At 35.3% G+C, this 18607-nt stretch overlaps 2 protein-coding genes across 2 annotated transcripts in view; both read left to right on the forward strand.

The window, feature by feature from the left end:
* LOC134538600 (potassium voltage-gated channel protein eag) overlaps nt 1-10757 on the forward strand; it is a 267476-nt gene extending 256719 nt beyond the window's left edge. Inside the window, exons 14-15 of the mRNA XM_063380027.1 lie at nt 3888-4781; nt 9106-10757. Of these exons, the coding sequence (XP_063236097.1) occupies nt 3888-4781; nt 9106-9375 (1164 nt within the window). The 3' untranslated portion in view covers nt 9376-10757. The remainder of the gene's footprint in view (nt 1-3887; nt 4782-9105) is intronic.
* The window catches only part of LOC134538275 (endothelin-converting enzyme homolog), a 106161-nt gene continuing 97096 nt past the window's right edge, over nt 9543-18607 (forward strand). The window contains exon 1 of the mRNA XM_063379446.1: nt 9543-9554. The gene's annotated coding sequence lies outside the window, so the exon portion shown is untranslated. The remainder of the gene's footprint in view (nt 9555-18607) is intronic.

Raw genomic sequence — 18607 nt, forward strand, 5'->3', positions numbered from 1 at the left:
GAATTCTTTAGATTGAACAAAAGGTGCAACGACGCTGGGAACACGCGCTATGACGTGCTTCTCAAGGAGTGAACCTAAGACGTTTGCGTGACAGTAAAGGCTATGGTCAGCTCGTCTCTGAGAAATGGTAACAACTCGTCCAGAGCTGTTGTGTGCAGCTTTATTCATGAAGTGAAGTAACGCTACAGGCCTGGGACGTGTCTGTAAGCGAGGGAAATGTTAAACGGGCTGCCAACAAAGTCTTAGATCTGCAAAAGATTTTATAGGTCTCTGGGAAAGGTGCTTCAGACTACTGGCACAAAGTTTAACTAAGGGTAGTACACCAGCCTTACAAAGAGTAAATCGCCCTTTAGTAACCAAATTATAGAGCAAAATAAAATTTCCAAAAATAATTTAAAATAATAATAAAATTAAAAAAAAAATGTGTCGAAATTTTTAATTTCCGGCACATACCAAGATCCGTCGCCATTTTTAATCAAAGACTTCACTGAGTTATAACACAGTACTAGTTAAAAAAATTATATTACTTAAATTTAACTAATTAAATTTTTTAATATTCAAAATATTTTCGATTTTCTAGCTTAAAAATTACGGATTATCAGAATGGCATCCGTAACTAAATTCGTCACAACGAAATTATACCTAAAAAAGGTGGTGAACATAACAAAATGTACAACAATAGCATCATAATTAAAATCGGATGATCCCAAAATATCTGATTTTTCTAGAAAACGAAGTGGCGAGAAAACAAAATGGTAGGTGTGACATGGTCAAAGATGGCGGCCGAGGTCAAATGTTTATCAAAGATCAACGGCAAGGTCATACAAGATGGGCGCCGGTACTCCAGAGGTCGGTCTGTCATTTACCCCGGCACCAGCACCACACTCCAACTCCAGTTTCAGGACATGCCAAAGTATACTACAATGTTCAGTCTTTTCTCTACTAATGTGTTCCTCCCTCTATTGATCTTCAGTCTTGTCTCTACTATATTGTGTTCTTCCCCAGTTGATCTTCAGTTTCATTTTTACCAAAGATGTGTTTGTCCCACAGTTTCTCTTCAAACTTATCTCTACTAATGAAGTTTTCATCCCCCAGTTGATATTAAGTCTTATCTCCACTAATGCCATATTTCTACACCAGCTGATCTTCAGTCTTGTCTCTACTAATGACGTGTTCCTTCCCAGTTGATCTTCAACCTGGTTTCTACTAATGAAGTGTTACTCCACCAGTTGATCCTCAGTTTTGTTATATTAATGACAAGTTCCTCCCCAGCTAATCTTCAGTTTTATCTCTACTAATGACGTGTTCCTCCCCCAGTTGACAGTCTTGTCTCTACTAATGACATGTTCCTCCCCCAGTTGACAGTCTTGTCTCTACTAATGACGTGTTCCTCCCCAAGTTGACAGTCTTTTCTCTACTAATGACGTGTTCCTCCTCCAGTTGACAGTCTTGTCTCTACTAATGACGTGTTCCTCCCCCAGTTGACAGTCTTGTCTCTATAATGACGTGTTCCTCCTCCAGTTGACAGTCTTGTCTCTACTAATGACGTGTTCCTCCTCCAGTTGACAGTCTTGTCTCTATAATGACATGTTCCTCCCCCAGTTGACAGTCTTTTCTCTACTAATGACGTGTTCCTCCCCAAGTTGACAGTCTTTTCTCTACTAATGACGTGTTCCTCCCCCAGTTGACAGTCTTGTCTCTACTAATGACGTGTTCCTCCCCAAGTTGACAGTCTTTTCTCTACTAATGACGTGTTCCTCCTCCAGTTGACAGTCTTGTCTCTACTAATGACATGTTCCTCCCCCAGTTGACAGTCTTTTCTCTACTAATGACGTGTTCCTCCTCCAGTTGACAGTCTTGTCTCTACTAATGACGTGTTCCTCCCCCAGTTGACAGTCTTGTCTCTATAATGACGTGTTCCTCCTCCAGTTGACAGTCTTGTCTCTACTAATGACATGTTCCTCCTCCAGTTGACAGTCTTGTCTCTACTAATGACATGTTCCTCCCCCAGTTGACAGTCTTTTCTCTACTAATGACGTGTTCCTCCCCAAGTTGACAGTCTTTTCTCTACTAATGACGTGTTCCTCCTCCAGTTGACAGTCTTGTCTCTACTAATGACGTGTTCCTCCCCAAGTTGACAGTCTTGTCTCTACTAATGACGTGTTCCTCCCCCAGTTGACAGTCTTGTCTCTACTAATGACGTGTTCCTCCTCCAGTTGACAGTCTTGTCTCTACTAATGACGTGTTCCTCCCCCAGTTGACAGTCTTGTCTCTACTAATGACGTGTTCCTCCCCCAGTTGACAGTCTTTTCTCTACTAATGACATGTTCCTCCCCCAGTTGACAGTCTTTTCTCTATAATGACGTGTTCCTCCCCCAGTTGACAGTCTTGTCTCTACTAATGACGTGTTCCTCCCCCAGTTGACAGTCTTGTCTCTACTAATGACATGTTCCTCCCTTAGTTGACAGTCTTTTCTCTACTAATGACGTGTTCCTCCCCAAGTTGACAGTCTTTTCTCTACTAATGACGTGTTCCTCCTCCAGTTGACAGTCTTGTCTCTACTAATGACGTGTTCCTCCCCAAGTTGACAGTCTTGTCTCTACTAATGACGTGTTCCTCCCCCAGTTGACAGTCTTGTCTCTACTAATGACGTGTTCCTCCTCCAGTTGACAGTCTTGTCTCTACTAATGACGTGTTCCTCCCCCAGTTGACAGTCTTGTCTCTACTAATGACGTGTTCCTCCCCCAGTTGACAGTCTTTTCTCTACTAATGACATGTTCCTCCCCCAGTTGACAGTCTTTTCTCTATAATGACGTGTTCCTCCCCCAGTTGACAGTCTTGTCTCTACTAATGACGTGTTCCTCCCCCAGTTGACAGTCTTGTCTCTACTAATGACATGTTCCTCCCTTAGTTGACAGTCTTTTCTCTACTAATGACGTGTTCCTCCCCAAGTTGACAGTCTTTTCTCTACTAATGACGTGTTCCTCCTCCAGTTGACAGTCTTGTCTCTACTAATGACGTGTTCCTCCCCAAGTTGACAGTCTTGTCTCTACTAATGACGTGTTCCTCCCCCAGTTGACAGTCTTGTCTCTACTAATGACGTGTTTCTCCTCCAGTTGACAGTCTTGTCTCTACTAATGACGTGTTCCTCCCCCAGTTGACAGTCTTGTCTCTACTAATGACGTGTTCCTCCCCCAGTTGACAGTCTTTTCTCTACTAATGACATGTTCCTCCCCCAGTTGACAGTCTTTTCTCTATAATGACGTGTTCCTCCCCCAGTTGACAGTCTTGTCTCTACTAATGACGTGTTCCTCCCCCAGTTGACAGTCTTGTCTCTACTAATGACGTGTTCCTCCCCCAGTTGACAGTCTTGTCTCTACTAATGACGTGTTCCTCCCCAAGTTGACAGTCTTTTCTCTACTAATGACGTGTTCCTCCTCCAGTTGACAGTCTTGTCTCTACTAATGACGTGTTCCTCCCCCAGTTGACAGTCTTGTCTCTACTAATGACGTGTTCCTCCTCCAGTTGACAGTCTTTACTCTACTAATGACGTGTTCCTCCTCCAGTTGACAGTCTTGTCTCTACTAATGACGTGTTCCTCCCCCAGTTGACAGTCTTGTCTCTATAATGACGTGTTCCTCCCCCCAGTTGACAGTCTTGTCTCTACCAATGACGTGTTTCTCCCCCAGTTGACAGTGTTGCCTGTACAATAACGTGATACTCCCCCAGTTGACAGTCTTGTCTTTACTAATGACGTGTCTCCCCCAGTTGAATGTCTTGTCTATACTAATGATGTGTTCCCCAGTTAACAGTCTTGTCTCTACTAATGACACGTTCCTCCCTCAGTTGACAGTGTTGTCTGCACTAATGACGTGATACTCCCCCAGCTGATCTTCAGGAAGGTGGCGGACGTGCGGCGCGAGAGGGAGCTCGCCGAGCGACGCAAGAACGAGCCGCAGCTGGACCAGAACCAGGACCACCTGGTGCGCAAGATCTTCTCGAAATTCCGCCGCGACCGCGCCCTGCAGCAGCAGCAGCCGCCGCCGCTCCCGCCGCAGTCGCCCGCCGCCGCCGTGGACTTGGAGAAGGGCGAGGACCGCGACGACGGCAACAGCTCCTCGTCGGCGCTGGTGGCGCTAGGCGGCAGGCAACCGCACCACCGGCCCACCACCATCCGCGCGTCCAAGTGGGGCCGCATGCTGGGCAGCAGCAGCCTCGACTCGGGCAGCGACTCGCTGTCCGCGCCGGCGGCCTCGCGTTGCGCCGCCTCCGCCGCCTCCGCCGTCGTCGCAAACGGCAAGGAGCACCACCTCCAGGCGGGCTCTCCGCCGGCCTCCAACGGCTTGGGCTCCGGCAACAAGGTGTTCCCCAAGGCTCTGAAGCTGTCGGCCAAGCCGGCGCTGTCTTCGTCGTCACCGCCGCCGCCGCCGCCGACGCAGCAGCAGCAGCAGCCGAGGGGAGACGTCGTCGACGAGATCGTGGAGCTGGACGACCGGCCCACCGTGCCGGGCCGCGCCGCGCGGAGGCCCGACCCCCTCGCCGTCGACGGACTCGGGGTCGTGGTGAGGGCGGCGGCGCCCGAGTACAAGGAGCTGGTGGCCAACCTCATGGACTTCAAGGTGGACGTGAAGCTGGAGGTGCAGAAGCTCAACCAGAAGGTGGGGCGCATGGAGGAGCTGCTGGTGGAGATCGCGGGCCGCCTGGGGGGCAGCCCCTCCTCCAACTCGCAGTCGCCGCCGCAGGAACTGGACCCCGGCGCGGACGGGAGCGCGGGTCAAGCGGTGAGTGCCCTAGGACCTCTCTGTGGCTGAACCTTGTAGCCGCGTAGCGCGATTCTGCTAACACGCACTTGAGGTATATCAAAATATTTTGGTCAATCATATTTATAATATGATTTACAATAATTTGAAATCTTGTGAGATGTCGAACTCAAAACAACGTTTTAATACATCTTACATAATATTTAAGCAAAAATATAATTTTTTTTTAAATAGGACATTTGTAAAAAAAATATTAAAATGTCAAAAAGGTATATTAAAATTATAGTTTATTAAAATATAGTTAAAGAATGCTTTAAATTACTTTTATTATAAAATCTTGATATATATTATAAAACGCAGGACAAATTATCATTAATTCATTGATAACTTTTAGTATAAAAGTAAAAAAAATGTATATCTATACTTATTATTTATATGTATATGACCTATTTATTTTATTTGAATATTTAATATACGGATAAATTTTTATAATGTATAAATAATATATTGTTTATTAATTTTCTCTTTTTATTTAAATATTTAAAAAAAAAAATTTCAAAATACTATAAAATTATTTAAAAATTGTTTATTTTAGATTATCTATTCCTCTATATGATTATTAAGAACTGAAAGAATTAAACTGAAATTTATAGTACTAGTAGTCTAGTAATAAAATTTCTAAGAATTCTATAAGAAACAAATATTTATAATTATCATGCTTTAACTTTTGGTTAAAACCCAAAATTTTAAATTACTTTCTATGAATAATCATGTGCGCATGTTCCAGACAATTAAAAATTTAATTGATGAATATTCTTATTACGTATTTTTAAAGTAAGCATATTATTCTAAGTTTTCATGACTAATTTCCCGGAACCCAAATAAAAAAGTCTCTTGGCTTTTACGTACTGAATTAAAATCACTTACTTAACATTTAAACTGTTTGCATAGTGTAACATAAATGCAGCCACTAGTTAATCTTTTGTAGCAATTGCCAAAAAAAAAAAAATAAACTAAAAATGTAACAACATAAATTGTGAGTAAGGCCAAGCCTTAGGATGTTTAGCACCTATAAAATATATTATTCTAATATAATTTGAAATATTTTATTTCTTTTAAAATATTTAAGATATTTTATATTTAGGACATTACATTTTTTCCAGAACATGTAACTATCAAGTTACCATTTTTAAATTGTTTCCTTACCCAAAAAAAATTCATAAATTATTATTACAAGAATAAAACTTCATAAGTTAAAATCCGATGATTCTGACTTCTTAATACCATGTTTATTATTTATGACTGAAAAAATATTTTACTTACAGGAACCTAAAAACTACCAAAAACCATTTAATAATTTCAAGTAAATAAAACCATCTAAAGATAGAATATATATATAAAAAAACACGTAAGTAATAAACGAACTACCAATGGTTAAACACTACTAAAAACTAAAAAATAATTGTACGTTTTTCAAAAACATTTTGTTTAAAGCAAATTTGAAATTATATTTAGTTACACTACGCGGGGAGGGGTGGAGAGGAGGGAAACATTGTAAATATTTGAACTCATCATTGCGTTGATGAGAAACTTGAAAAAAACATGTAATACTGCCTGGCTCATATAAATAGTTAAAATTACATATAATTTAGATAGCAATTTATTTGCTTTAGTTATGCATCTTATCAAATAACTTCCTAAGTTAGCAAATTAATCATTTTACAATATTACTAGTTTAATTTACACGATGAAAATTTTTTTGCTGTATTCAAAAAACATTTATTTTTCCTGTAATAATATAGCTTATATGATTTTATTTTGAATTATTGTTAATATTAGGGTTATTTATGATTACGTAGAACATAAAGTTATAGTCATAGTGTCTGATAATTTGGCATAGGGTGGTAATTTAAAGGCTTAAAAAAATGCCTATAACTATAAAAATACAAAAAAAAATTAATTTTTTTATTCATAACCGTCATTAATTGCCTATCAATTGTTCTTAGCTTGACGTTGAGTTATGGGGACTTCGTATATAATCATAAACGTTACTCTTCTTGGAACACCACAAAATTGTATTTAGCAATGAGTGTCCAAAAATTTATTTATTATGATTTTCAAATAAATTTGAGCGAGTTTTTCAGTACCCAACAGTGATGTGTAAACATCTGACTTCGGTAACGAGCAATTTCATGTGTTCTCGTGTCGTTCAAGTTGCAAATAAACTTACACAACGAAACTCGGAATATAAATTTAAAGTAAAATTCTTTAAAGTTATGACGAGCGTGTTAAACATACTGCTGAGTAATATATTCACTTCTCAAGTAGCCTACATACCAATATTTCTAGACGCAAATCACACACTTACTTTCTGCGTCCACCGCTAGAATTCGCTAACTGAATCGTAAACGTTTCTCGCCACCATCACCCGGAGATGGCAGCACGAAAAAAACGGAAATTTCAAACTATTAGAAACGGTTCACATAAAAGCGAAAAATACTTGAAAGAAAATATCCTAAACCCTAGCTTCGGAAGTGATTTTCGACAAGGAATTTAATTAAAATATTTCTTTATTGTTAAAAGTTATTAAACAGTTAATACAATAAAGTTTCCTCAGACATACATTTATACATTTATACATTTATACATATACATATACATATATACAGTTTTACATTTATAGCATCACTAAAATATCATCGTTAAATTTTTAAAACACATATTATAATACTAAATATACGTTTTATATTTGTTTTTGCTTGAACGATTTAAATCAGCCTGTAAATAATTACTACACACAAATCTTAACAACATTAAGCTGATTCAACACTATTATTTAATATTATAAGTTTATGACGTTATTAAAAAGCACAAAAATTTTCATCGACGAGATTTGAACTACGTCCCTTTAGGTTAAAAAAAAATTGTGCGCTCTACCACTATGCTACCCTTTTTTATTGTCGGTTGAATGGTTATCGGCTTTCGCCCCCAACCAGCACTATATATCTTTTCTTAGTCGAAGCCTTTTATTATATCATCAATCATATATCAGTACGTAGAGTAACACTCATGCCTTACCCGGGAATCGAACCCAGAACCACTCGCACTGTAAGCCGGTGCGCATCCGACTACGCTACGGAGGTCGGCCCCAAGCCCGTACATATATCGCAAGAAGAATATGTATTACAATGAGTGAAATGCCAGTTAATTAGGCATTTTAAAACTTGAAGATTACTTTTTACTGCGACCGTTTCATTTTCACTGTGGTAAAGTTCAATTGGGCACACCAGTAGGTTTTGGTATGTCCCCTGATGTTAACGAACGCGACTATATATGGGTTAATGTTGCTACACGTGGGTCCAAAAGCTAAGATGTTTGCACATCAAAAAAATGGGGTGTGCCTGTGTCATGGACACGGCCGTGTGTTGTACGTGAATACGTGTACGTAACCGGTAATATTTTCCATACGAAATATAAAATACGCTATTTTTTATTTTTATTTTAACACCATATACATTCACTGTAACTTTTTTACACTAATGCTTTATATATGCAATCGATATATTTTGACGAGAGCTTACGATTGAAACCCAAACGAACGTCGCAGCTTCTGCGAGTCAAAAGTTATACTAAATGGAAATCTCGAATCGCAGCCAGAATGACCTCAAAATGACGGCGCTTCCCCCCTCCACCGCGCGCGATGCGTCACAGTCCTCACTTAGCGTGGCGAATTTCTTTGATCCTTTAGTTATCCAGCGGTGTAATTAAAAGTTTTGTATGGAGACGATAGATGTGTAGCTGCAACACCAAACTGTTTTTTTATTATCATTCTTTTTTTTTTTTAATTGCCTCCCGCTAGGGAAGAAGTTTAAAAGATATTATCTTTGAAAGATTTGTGAAATGGGACTGCATGACTTTTTTTCCCCTTTTTTTTATAACTATTCTGTTTGTTTTGTCTTTTCGTTTTGTCGTTTTTTTGTCTCGTTTCAACTGTTGTGCTGAATTTTTTTTTGGTTCAATATTTTTGTGCTGTCATCATTTTTGTTTTGTTTTTTTCGTTCTCTTAGTCCATTTTTCTTTGTTTTTCTTTGTTTGTTGACCATATTCCTGTTATGGAATATTATGTGGTGTTTATATCCTGTTGACAACAGCAATTTTTTTTGCTTAACTTGTGTTTTTTTTTTGTCTTTTGGGTATTTTTTTTTTTAGTTTTCTTCTACAGAAAAAAGTGCTTAGCAATGGCGTACGTCCAAAAGATTACTCAAGTCAAGTTTTGAAGACGTATTCACGTCGATTGAAATCTGTGATGTGTGAGCTGAATGTGTCGTCGTGTTCTCCCGCGCAGAGAGCGGCGAAGGGCGGAGGCGGCCTGCCCCCGCTGCCCGGTTCCGGCATGGGGGGCCTGATCCTCAAGAAGCGGCGCAGCAAGTCCCGCAACAAGCCCGCCGCCCCCGGGGTCCCCGCCTCCAGCGGCGGCGGCGGCGGCGGCGGCGGCTACTCCCCCACCGAGACGACCGCCATGCTGCCCGAGAGGGACCCCCCCTCGCCGTCCACGTCGTCCCGGCCCGAGGAGGACAGGAGACCCGGCGCGCGCCGGTCCCGCGAGTTCCTCTAGCGGCCGCCGGGGCAGGACGTCCCCCGTCGGCGGGAGGCCTGGAGAATTCTCGCCACCGCGACGACGACCGCTCGGACGTTCGACGGAGCGAAACGGCGCTGCGTCGCGTGACCGTTGTTCTCGTTCGCCGGCAGTGGCTCGTCGGCAGGAGGAAGACAACACAATAACTCTACCGCAAGGTTTCACAAACTCGTACTTGATCATCCAAACCCCCAACAATGAGATTCACACTTCCCTTAATTCTCACGTTAACAGTAATTTATTCGACAACTTTATGGTCACATTTCAATATTTTAAGACAAGAACAATAAGTACAAATAAATTCAAAGTACCTTCGTTTTATTTTTGCTGACTACACAAACACCAAAAAGAAAGAGAAAGAAAAAAAAACTTTCGAAGCTTATGTCCGTAAATTATCACATTAACGAGAGAAGATTATTTTACCACAACAGTTCAAAGGCTTTATACCATATTTGTTAAAATATTTTCTTAAAAAAAGCCTGACATTATGATGGGTGTGGATACTGGTGTAAAGAAAAATTTCATCGAATGAACTTCTCAAATAATAATTTAAGACTAAACTCGATACAATAATTTTTTTTCAACGACAGAGAAAAAAAAGAAATGCCTAACGTAGAACGTTTTTTTTTTGTTTTGAACGATTATACTTACATTTAATATATTATCGATTTTTGTGAATTATTTCACGGAATGTCTTGAGTTAGAACCTGTAGGATGTAAGCTATACAGTATGTACAAAGGTCTGCATGTAGATTCGAGAATTAAAATATATTTTACGGCCTCAGATATTATTTGTAAGGTTAATGACAGGGCAAAAGATCAATTATATGCTTTAGAATACAATAGGCCAACTACTGGTCGTATAGGGTCGACAGTAATTTTAACATAAAATCAAAATATTAGGAGCCACCTATTAAGAAGCTTGAAGATGACTGGCAAAATAGATAATTAATATTAATCATGTCATAGACGTACCAAATAATATTTTATGTCTCATTAAGACTAACGTATGTGGCAAATGAAAATCTTTTGTTTTTTCTTAAACAATTTTAAAGCACGTTTGCTTGAAAAAAAAAGACATAAAATAAATGCCATATTAAAGTTAAAGTGATTCATAGGCAATGTTAATGCATCGGCGCACACATATTTGTGTTTCATTTAGTAAATGGACAGGCAACGAGAAATATTTATCTTGCAAATAACTGATACCTGGGAATCAATTATGGAATATTGCATTTTTCCACGGTATCAAGAAGTAACGGGCAATATGAAAAGGAGAAAAAAAAAGTTTTCTTATCGTGTTAAGACACAAAATTTTCCCAGTAAGACTATTTTAATAAACGAAAAATACAATAAAAAAACACCGAGTAATCAAATTCACATTAGCACTGATTTTTTAGCAAAGCTAGCTTAGAAATAGGTTTTGCCGGCGTTGTGGACAAACGAGATAGGACGTCCGCTGGATAAAAAAAAAAATGTTTTCATTCACGAATTATACAGTACCTAGGTTATAATATTGTAGGTTAACGTAATTAGCTACACATTTTTCTAAAGTATTTATATGTACTAACATTATGAGAAGAGCAATCACATCATACCGTCAGCTATTACATGCATTCTACTATGTATTTTTATGACATAAATGTTAAGACTAATGTAGCCTAATGTTTCCTAATTTAATTGCACAATTTTGTACGGAAAGTCGGCATGAATGACAAGAGCTTCTTTGGCACAAGAAATTTTCCAAAATATACATCTTAAAGACTTTTACTCGGATAATCTGTGAAACTGCTACATAATTGCGACATTAGTTAAGTTCATCATTATCGGGTGAGTAGTCAAAGTTCGATTTCTACAATAATTATTTAAGGGTCAAATCACCTTAACACAATGCGACATAAAAACAACTTCACCTCAAATCTTTTAGAAATTGCTTATTATTTCCTACGTTCGCATACAATAATGCGTTTAGTAACTTCTCGAAAAAAAAAAATTATTTCCCTCTGAAACTACTCATTAGCAGAAATTTCAGATAAAAAAATATTTTATTCGTAGCTTTGTTTTGAAACATTTCTTTCTTAGAAAGTAATTTAAAAACTTTTTAAACTCTATCTATAACACAGTTTTTATTAATTCTGTCTACACAGAGCGCAATATCATTGCAAATACGTAAATATACATACGGCATGTACCTAATTCGAGAGCTTTCCAGAGACTTTACTGCAAGATATTTTATTTTTGGTGAAAAAATTAACGAATCCTTTTCAACGTGTTAAAAAAAATACAATTTCACAATTATGTTTTATATTAATTTCCAGCGGGTAATCCAGTTATCTATCAAGAGAGATAAGATTTGAATTTTTGTCACAATTGTTATTTGTAGATTATTTCCTTAGATTACCATAGTTGCCTGCTGTGTCAAATAATACTACCAACTTACCTACAGGTAAACGGCTACATGAAGCCGTAGCGAATAGTTTCTCACACGCCACGTTGATTTTTAATTAAAATTTTCTCTCATTACTATCATTTATAGGGTGTTTCTTAAATTGTAACACTGAACTATACAGTAGACTTCTGAAAGTCCGGGCCAGAATTGTAGACTGTCCGGCATTAGCGAGAATTGGTCAGACTTCAGCCAACTAAGCAAACTTAGGACTGTATGTGTGTTGACAATTTTATATCAATGTTCCTGCTAAATAATACATGCTGTAAAACACCATTTTGTTGGCGCATTGGCTCTACAACTTGACGTTCAGTGATAGCGGGAGAATTCGCCTCGTGATTTGGATTTTCGGTAATCTGGATTAGCATTCAGAGGTTCTGTACACTTTTTTTATCGACCGAGCGAAGCGAGGTCTACGTAAAAACTAGAGCGATCGGCATTCTTATGTATGTATATGACTTTTCCCGGTGATAACTGTTGAACCGTTGATTGTATTTTCATCAAATTTTATGGGTGGGAAGGTATGGCAGATGGAATTTTTAAGTTCATGCATGAGCAAAAATGGTCGAGGGGTTTTTGGTACATTTAATAATTACAGGTGTATCTTTCAATTTCAAACGCATTACTTCTATTAATTTGGGTGTTAGTTTGTCGATTAAATTGCAAATATTTGTTATTTTATTGGCATTATAATAAAAAAAAATATTTGCATGGTTTGCTTATTGGTCTATTTTTATCTATGTGTAAATTTTGAAGGATTAATATGAACGCATCTACATTTATAGCTGTCCTCGGGTTGATAGAACTTTACTGCAAGTTGTTTACTGGGTTTGTTCTGATAATAAGTAAGTAGGTACTGGCTTTTTTCAGTACTTAACTGCACTAAAACCGGAACATCACAAGTCTCAGTATGAGGCAAACTATTTGTGTTTTAAAAGTCCGACCACGCTACGGATGGTGGCAACTGAGCTTGCAGGTTGTATGTACCTTAGGGACTGACTCATGAGATCTAAGTACCTAAACAATCGACGAGATTGCGAGAAATAAACTTTTATTTCAATTATATATCCTAAATAACGTGAGTTGTTGGAGATAGGGTTCACGTCATTCATGCTGATTTGGATAGGAAAAGTCTATGTGCATTTCATTGAACTTAATTGCGCTTACTTCACCTTTTTTATTGAAGTTTTTTCAAGAATAATATTGAAGTTAATTTTTATATTAAAATATATATATTTTTTAAACAGCTTGAAATTTTGATTTCGGGACAAACCACAACGGGAAATTCTTAGGTAATGGAAAGATTCTTCTACAGATAAAAGTAAGTGTCCTAAAAAAAATAAGAAAGTTTAACAGATAATCTAGACACCAACAAATATGTTTTTATCTATTAGAAATTGTTTATCTTAATCCCTAATTTTCTTGGAAAATTGTTTTTAAAGTCGTAAATCTTTTTGAGTGCTCTTGTAGGTTTATTTTTAATTATTCCTTGGAAGTTACCATGATAATTTATTTTAGCATACTGCAGTCAGCTATTGCTCATTTGTTTTTGTTACTTAATAATCATGGGCTACCATACGTTTCTGAAAATAGCATAGGTAAAGTCAGAGTGCTTGATGTTTTTGCAAACCTAATTAACTTTGCTCCATCAGATATCAGTATGTAACACGTTTCATTAGCGAAGTTCAACTGCTTTAACCTTCTATTTGATTTGTGTTATGTAACGCATAATAAGTTATTTATCTTACAATAAGGTTCCAAAGCAAAATTTTTGTATCTTTTGAAGCACTTATATCGGTACTTTTCGGTTTATTATCTCTACCATTTGCCCACATTTTGTTTCAAAAAAACAACCAAATAAATGCTTGTGTTGTGCGTTACGACAATTTCACCATGAAATAACCAAAAGTAAGGCCATAACGTTTCAATAAATTTATAAAATCGCTTTCTAAGCTTCAACAAATTATTTGTTTTAATACGAACCACAAGTTGTTACCTCACTGCAAACCAAATTTTAGTTTGACATTGGCATTTAAAGAAAAAGCAAGTTTGCATTCTCATTGAAACAGCGAAACAATTATTAACGACAACATTAGCTGTTATTATATTAGTAAAAATAATTGCAAACCTAAACTATTTTTAATGTATAATAAAACTATATTAAATACATAGTTAATAGAAAAATTAATTTTTTTAATGTTATCTTACATATATTGTTATATGTTTTTAAATTGAACAATAATTAGTTTGTATTGTTTTACCATGAAGTAGCGCTCTTGGATGTGTGAAATACAAGATAGCCGCTTAAGGTGTGATGTGAAAATTTATTATAAACTTAGTGTCCGCGAGACTTCATTAGCGTGGACATAAGTTACACAAGTTACAAAGATGTAAAAGAGAGACAATTATATTTTAATAAATACCACAAAAGTTTAAGTAACTTAATAACGTAATTGTGAAATATATATTTGTGAACGTTCAGAAGAAAAAAACAAACAAAAACAAATAAATAAGTGGAAAAATTAACTCAAAAACACGCTACGATTCATCTATTTACTCCTAAGTTGACAATACTGGAACTATTTTAAAAACAACGTAAATATTTAAAAAAATACTTATGAACCCACAATGATTAAAATAATTTCAGGGAATATTATAAAATGAATCAGACACACACCCATGTAAGGTTTTTATTGTTGTGAGAGGGAAAATATGTATGACTTTAAAAATCAATCCTATTAAATTTTACTTTTACAATAAAAAATAAAAGTAATGATATTTCGGTATGAAAATATCATCATATCTATTAAATAGTTGAGATAGCGCACTAAAATAAAGATCAAATTAAACCTAAGGTTAATATTTAAAAACTGTTTTATTTCAAGACAGCATATCATTAAGTGTTTGAGAGTTAAAAAATTTCGAACTGAATGTTCAATATATGATGATTTGAAAATATCGTACAGACACTTAATTTGTGTGTGTTGGTGTGGAAAACAACAAAAAATTTCTATATGGGCGTTGTAAATATTTCGGCAGCTTGACAAAGTAAATTTTCTCGTCAGATAAAATTGAAAATGAAGTCTTTCACATTCATATTTTGTTTTCAAACCTCTGAATTACGTAGAAATAAACGCTTTTGAAGTATTATTTAAAGAGTGCTGCCCGAATAACGTAGTGAAAAACTAAGTGACACCGAGACCACAATTTCAAGGCACCGATTAGTGCATTTTTTTGTATTATTTTTGTGCGATTTCTTGAAAGATTGATTTCAAGTTATAAACTAAAAGCCAACAAAAACATTTAAGTCAATCCAGTGCCTTATTTAATCAGAATAATTTTATCCAAGATAGCAGTGCTAATTGAGTATAGTACCTACAACGCTGTAGAATTCAATATTAGTTGGAAAACAAAATTGTGATAAGTTATCCGAACGGCTTGAAGAATAAGCACCCCGATTTTGTTTACAATTTTTTTAAACAAATTATTTAGAAGAGAGACGACCCGGTAACATATATTTCTCTCTGTTTTTAAACAGACTCAAAAATTTGAAGTTTTTACCCTTTACTTCAGAGATACTAATTTTTACTTATTTAAACAGTCTAACGTTTATCGCTCTTTAACACTTTCGCATACACCTTTATCAGTGAAAAAATAAATTAACTGTTAAGCTTCCAAAAATAAATAAAAATGTTATAAAATGATTTAACACATAGTTGTCAGTAATTTTAAGTAATTTTTGGTAAGAATGTCGTATTATTATTATTATTACTACTCTAGCTTTTAAAGTTCTAAAGCACTTTTGCTCTCAACTTATATAGAAGGATTACCTCATTCACTTGTAAACTACAGACATCTTTACATTCCTAATTTGTTTGAAATGTATCTAAGAAGACAAGATTTTCTTTTGCGGTATCGAAATAACTATAAATAAATTAACTGAAGGTTACCATACATTCCACCCAATGTGAATTCCTAGTGAAAAAAAGTAATAACATGTTTTTATTGCTGGCTTGGGAATTCACTTAACTGTAAGATATTTATTTGCTGCAAAATAAATTAAACAGGAAACGTGATGTATAACTATAAATAATTTAAAAGTCAGAAGGTTTAAAAAAAAATGACAATTGGACGATTTTAAGGTCAATAGAGATAAACGTATTACAAATGTGATTTAAGAACAGTGATTTTTTTCAACTGTTGAAATTATATTTAATTACTTGGATACACTTTGAATGTTTGTTAAAATTTTCCTTAAAAGATCAGTCCCAAGTTACCACGTATCTATAAGCGTGTTTATAATATGGATTCTGTTAAACATAAAAAGTATGATAAATGACTTTCTAAGCTAGATATTGTATTTCTTAAGGTTTCCATTTGTAGTTGTTATATTATAAAGCAGTACAACAATACAGTGGAGATGAATTATTTATTTTTTTCCACAATACATCTAACCAATGTACACATAAGACAAATAATTTTTTTTCAAGCTTATTTTAAAATGGAATTTACATGGAGACCAATTGAAATGATTTTATTTGCGGAAACATTTCAGAATACATTCAAGAAACTTGTAATATACTTAAGGAGTATAGATATGTCTGAGAAGTGACATAGATAAATCTTTTCTCGGAAGTCATCAGTAGTGTACAGTAAATATAATATTAAGTTATTTAGCTCAATATTTAGGCGTCTATCAGACCGTTTGACCATAATATATTTGGAATATGTGTGGCTACGAAATAATCACGCTTGTAAATTAACGTAAAATTTCAGAAATAACGGCAATGAAGTTCATGTTTTTCACATAGCAATATAAAACTGTTGGTTATATCTATTCTTGTTGCACTTTAGGCTAATTTTGATACATGCATAATGAGTGGTTTTAAGTGAAAACACTGTGTGAATGTAGTCACAAACAATTTTTTTATAAATAAAATAATTATGTTATAAACAATACGAATGTTAAAATCGCATTTGAAAATAGTTGTATAATGTTGGTAGCATTATATTTAAGAATTTTTTCTTATATTTATGGTTTGTATAAGAAGTGATATTATTGAAATAGAAACAGAATGTTAACTTTCAAATCTCAACGGTATTAATATCGACTAGAACTTATATGAGAAAATATGTATAACAAGTTTTAACCAAAATGTATAAAATCAAAATTTATTATTTTAAGACAAGTAACATGTATGCTACAGCATTAAAGAAAAGGAAACCAATATATATATATATATATATATATATATATATATATATATATTGCACAATTGCATCAGTTCATACAGAAACGATTTCAGTTAATTATCTGTATAGAATAAGTTAGGTCTTGAAAAAAAATGTTTGTCATGAAGGTTTTCTTTACCGATATTTCCAATGTTATGATTCCATGTTAATATATACATACAACCAAGTTACATTTAGTGTTTGAATACAAACTCTTGATTTTTTTTTCCAGATTGCTTGTTAATTTATTGAAACCCTTTCAGAATAAACAAATTCAAATATTCAAAATTTTTTCAAACATTTTAAACATTTATTAAATGATCTGTATGTTTGAACATACATTAAACGCACTGAATATTTCTGGAAAAAAATTATTGAGAACAAACAACAAATATTTTTGTTGTTTTATTGTCATAATTTCATAATTTCTAATGACTTTAAAATATTTTCTGAGGTTTACCTTAATTTTTTTTGAACTGCTCTCACTTCTCTAAACTAGGAAGAATTAAAAAAAAAAATTAATAGCTTACTACATAATAATTCCATGAACGAGGAAACTTTTCAGACAGGTTATATATATATATATATATATATATATATATATATATATATATATATATATATATATATATTAATGGCATGTGATGCCTCACATAAATTTGTTAGAAAAGTGTACTTGCTCATGGGATGGTCAAAACAAACAGCCTGGAATAACAACATTTAAGAATTAAATAACATTAATGGCATTTAATTTTTAGACATAAGTTCTAGTAAATTAAATTTTAACCTCTTTTTTTTCCTGACTATGGATTTTCCTATCAGTAATTTGATTGCTGTGGGTACGGGCTTTGTGTGAGCCTTATGCGGGGTTGTAGCCTGATATACTTAATGGCGTGTGTTTGTGTGCGTGAGAGAGGCTTTCTCGACTTTAGGAAGGACTATAGGTGCAAAAGGCTGGCCCGTAGCAGCGTCACCTTCGACTTGATTGCGAATCGCTTTGCCAATTGCATCGTAGACTTCTCTAGCACCAGCGCCTGCCGCTCCTTCACTCTACAATGCTGCAATCTATCAAGTGCCATTAACCTAATGGATGTCTGTAAAATAGTGTACATATTATATTGTTTCAAAATTTTTTTAGGAGATTGAGTGTTGTATTTTTTACCATACTATTTTTTCATAGAATTTTATTTTAAGACAAATATTTATGATTTCAGCAGAGATATTTACTATTAGTTTACCATCCTTTATCTATAATAGCCTAATTGGTCTGTACACAAAAAATGATTTTTTTTATATGAAGAAACTCAAAGACTGTACGCTTTGTGTTTAAATGATTCTGTTAAGTGAAAATACACATAACACTGTGTTCAAAAACTGTTTCAGTAAATCCGAATAACTTTACCTTCATTTAAAAAAAGGTAAATCCTTGCAACAAGAGGCCAGTTTATGTAACGTATGCAAAATAATTGAATAAGCTAAAGCTTCTGTGTACTTGTAATGCAAACCAATTATGAAATTTCATGCAATAGCTAA

This window comes from Bacillus rossius, chromosome 13 (genome assembly GCF_032445375.1).
Source record: "Bacillus rossius redtenbacheri isolate Brsri chromosome 13, Brsri_v3, whole genome shotgun sequence".
NCBI classification, from domain to species: domain Eukaryota; kingdom Metazoa; phylum Arthropoda; class Insecta; order Phasmatodea; family Bacillidae; genus Bacillus; species Bacillus rossius.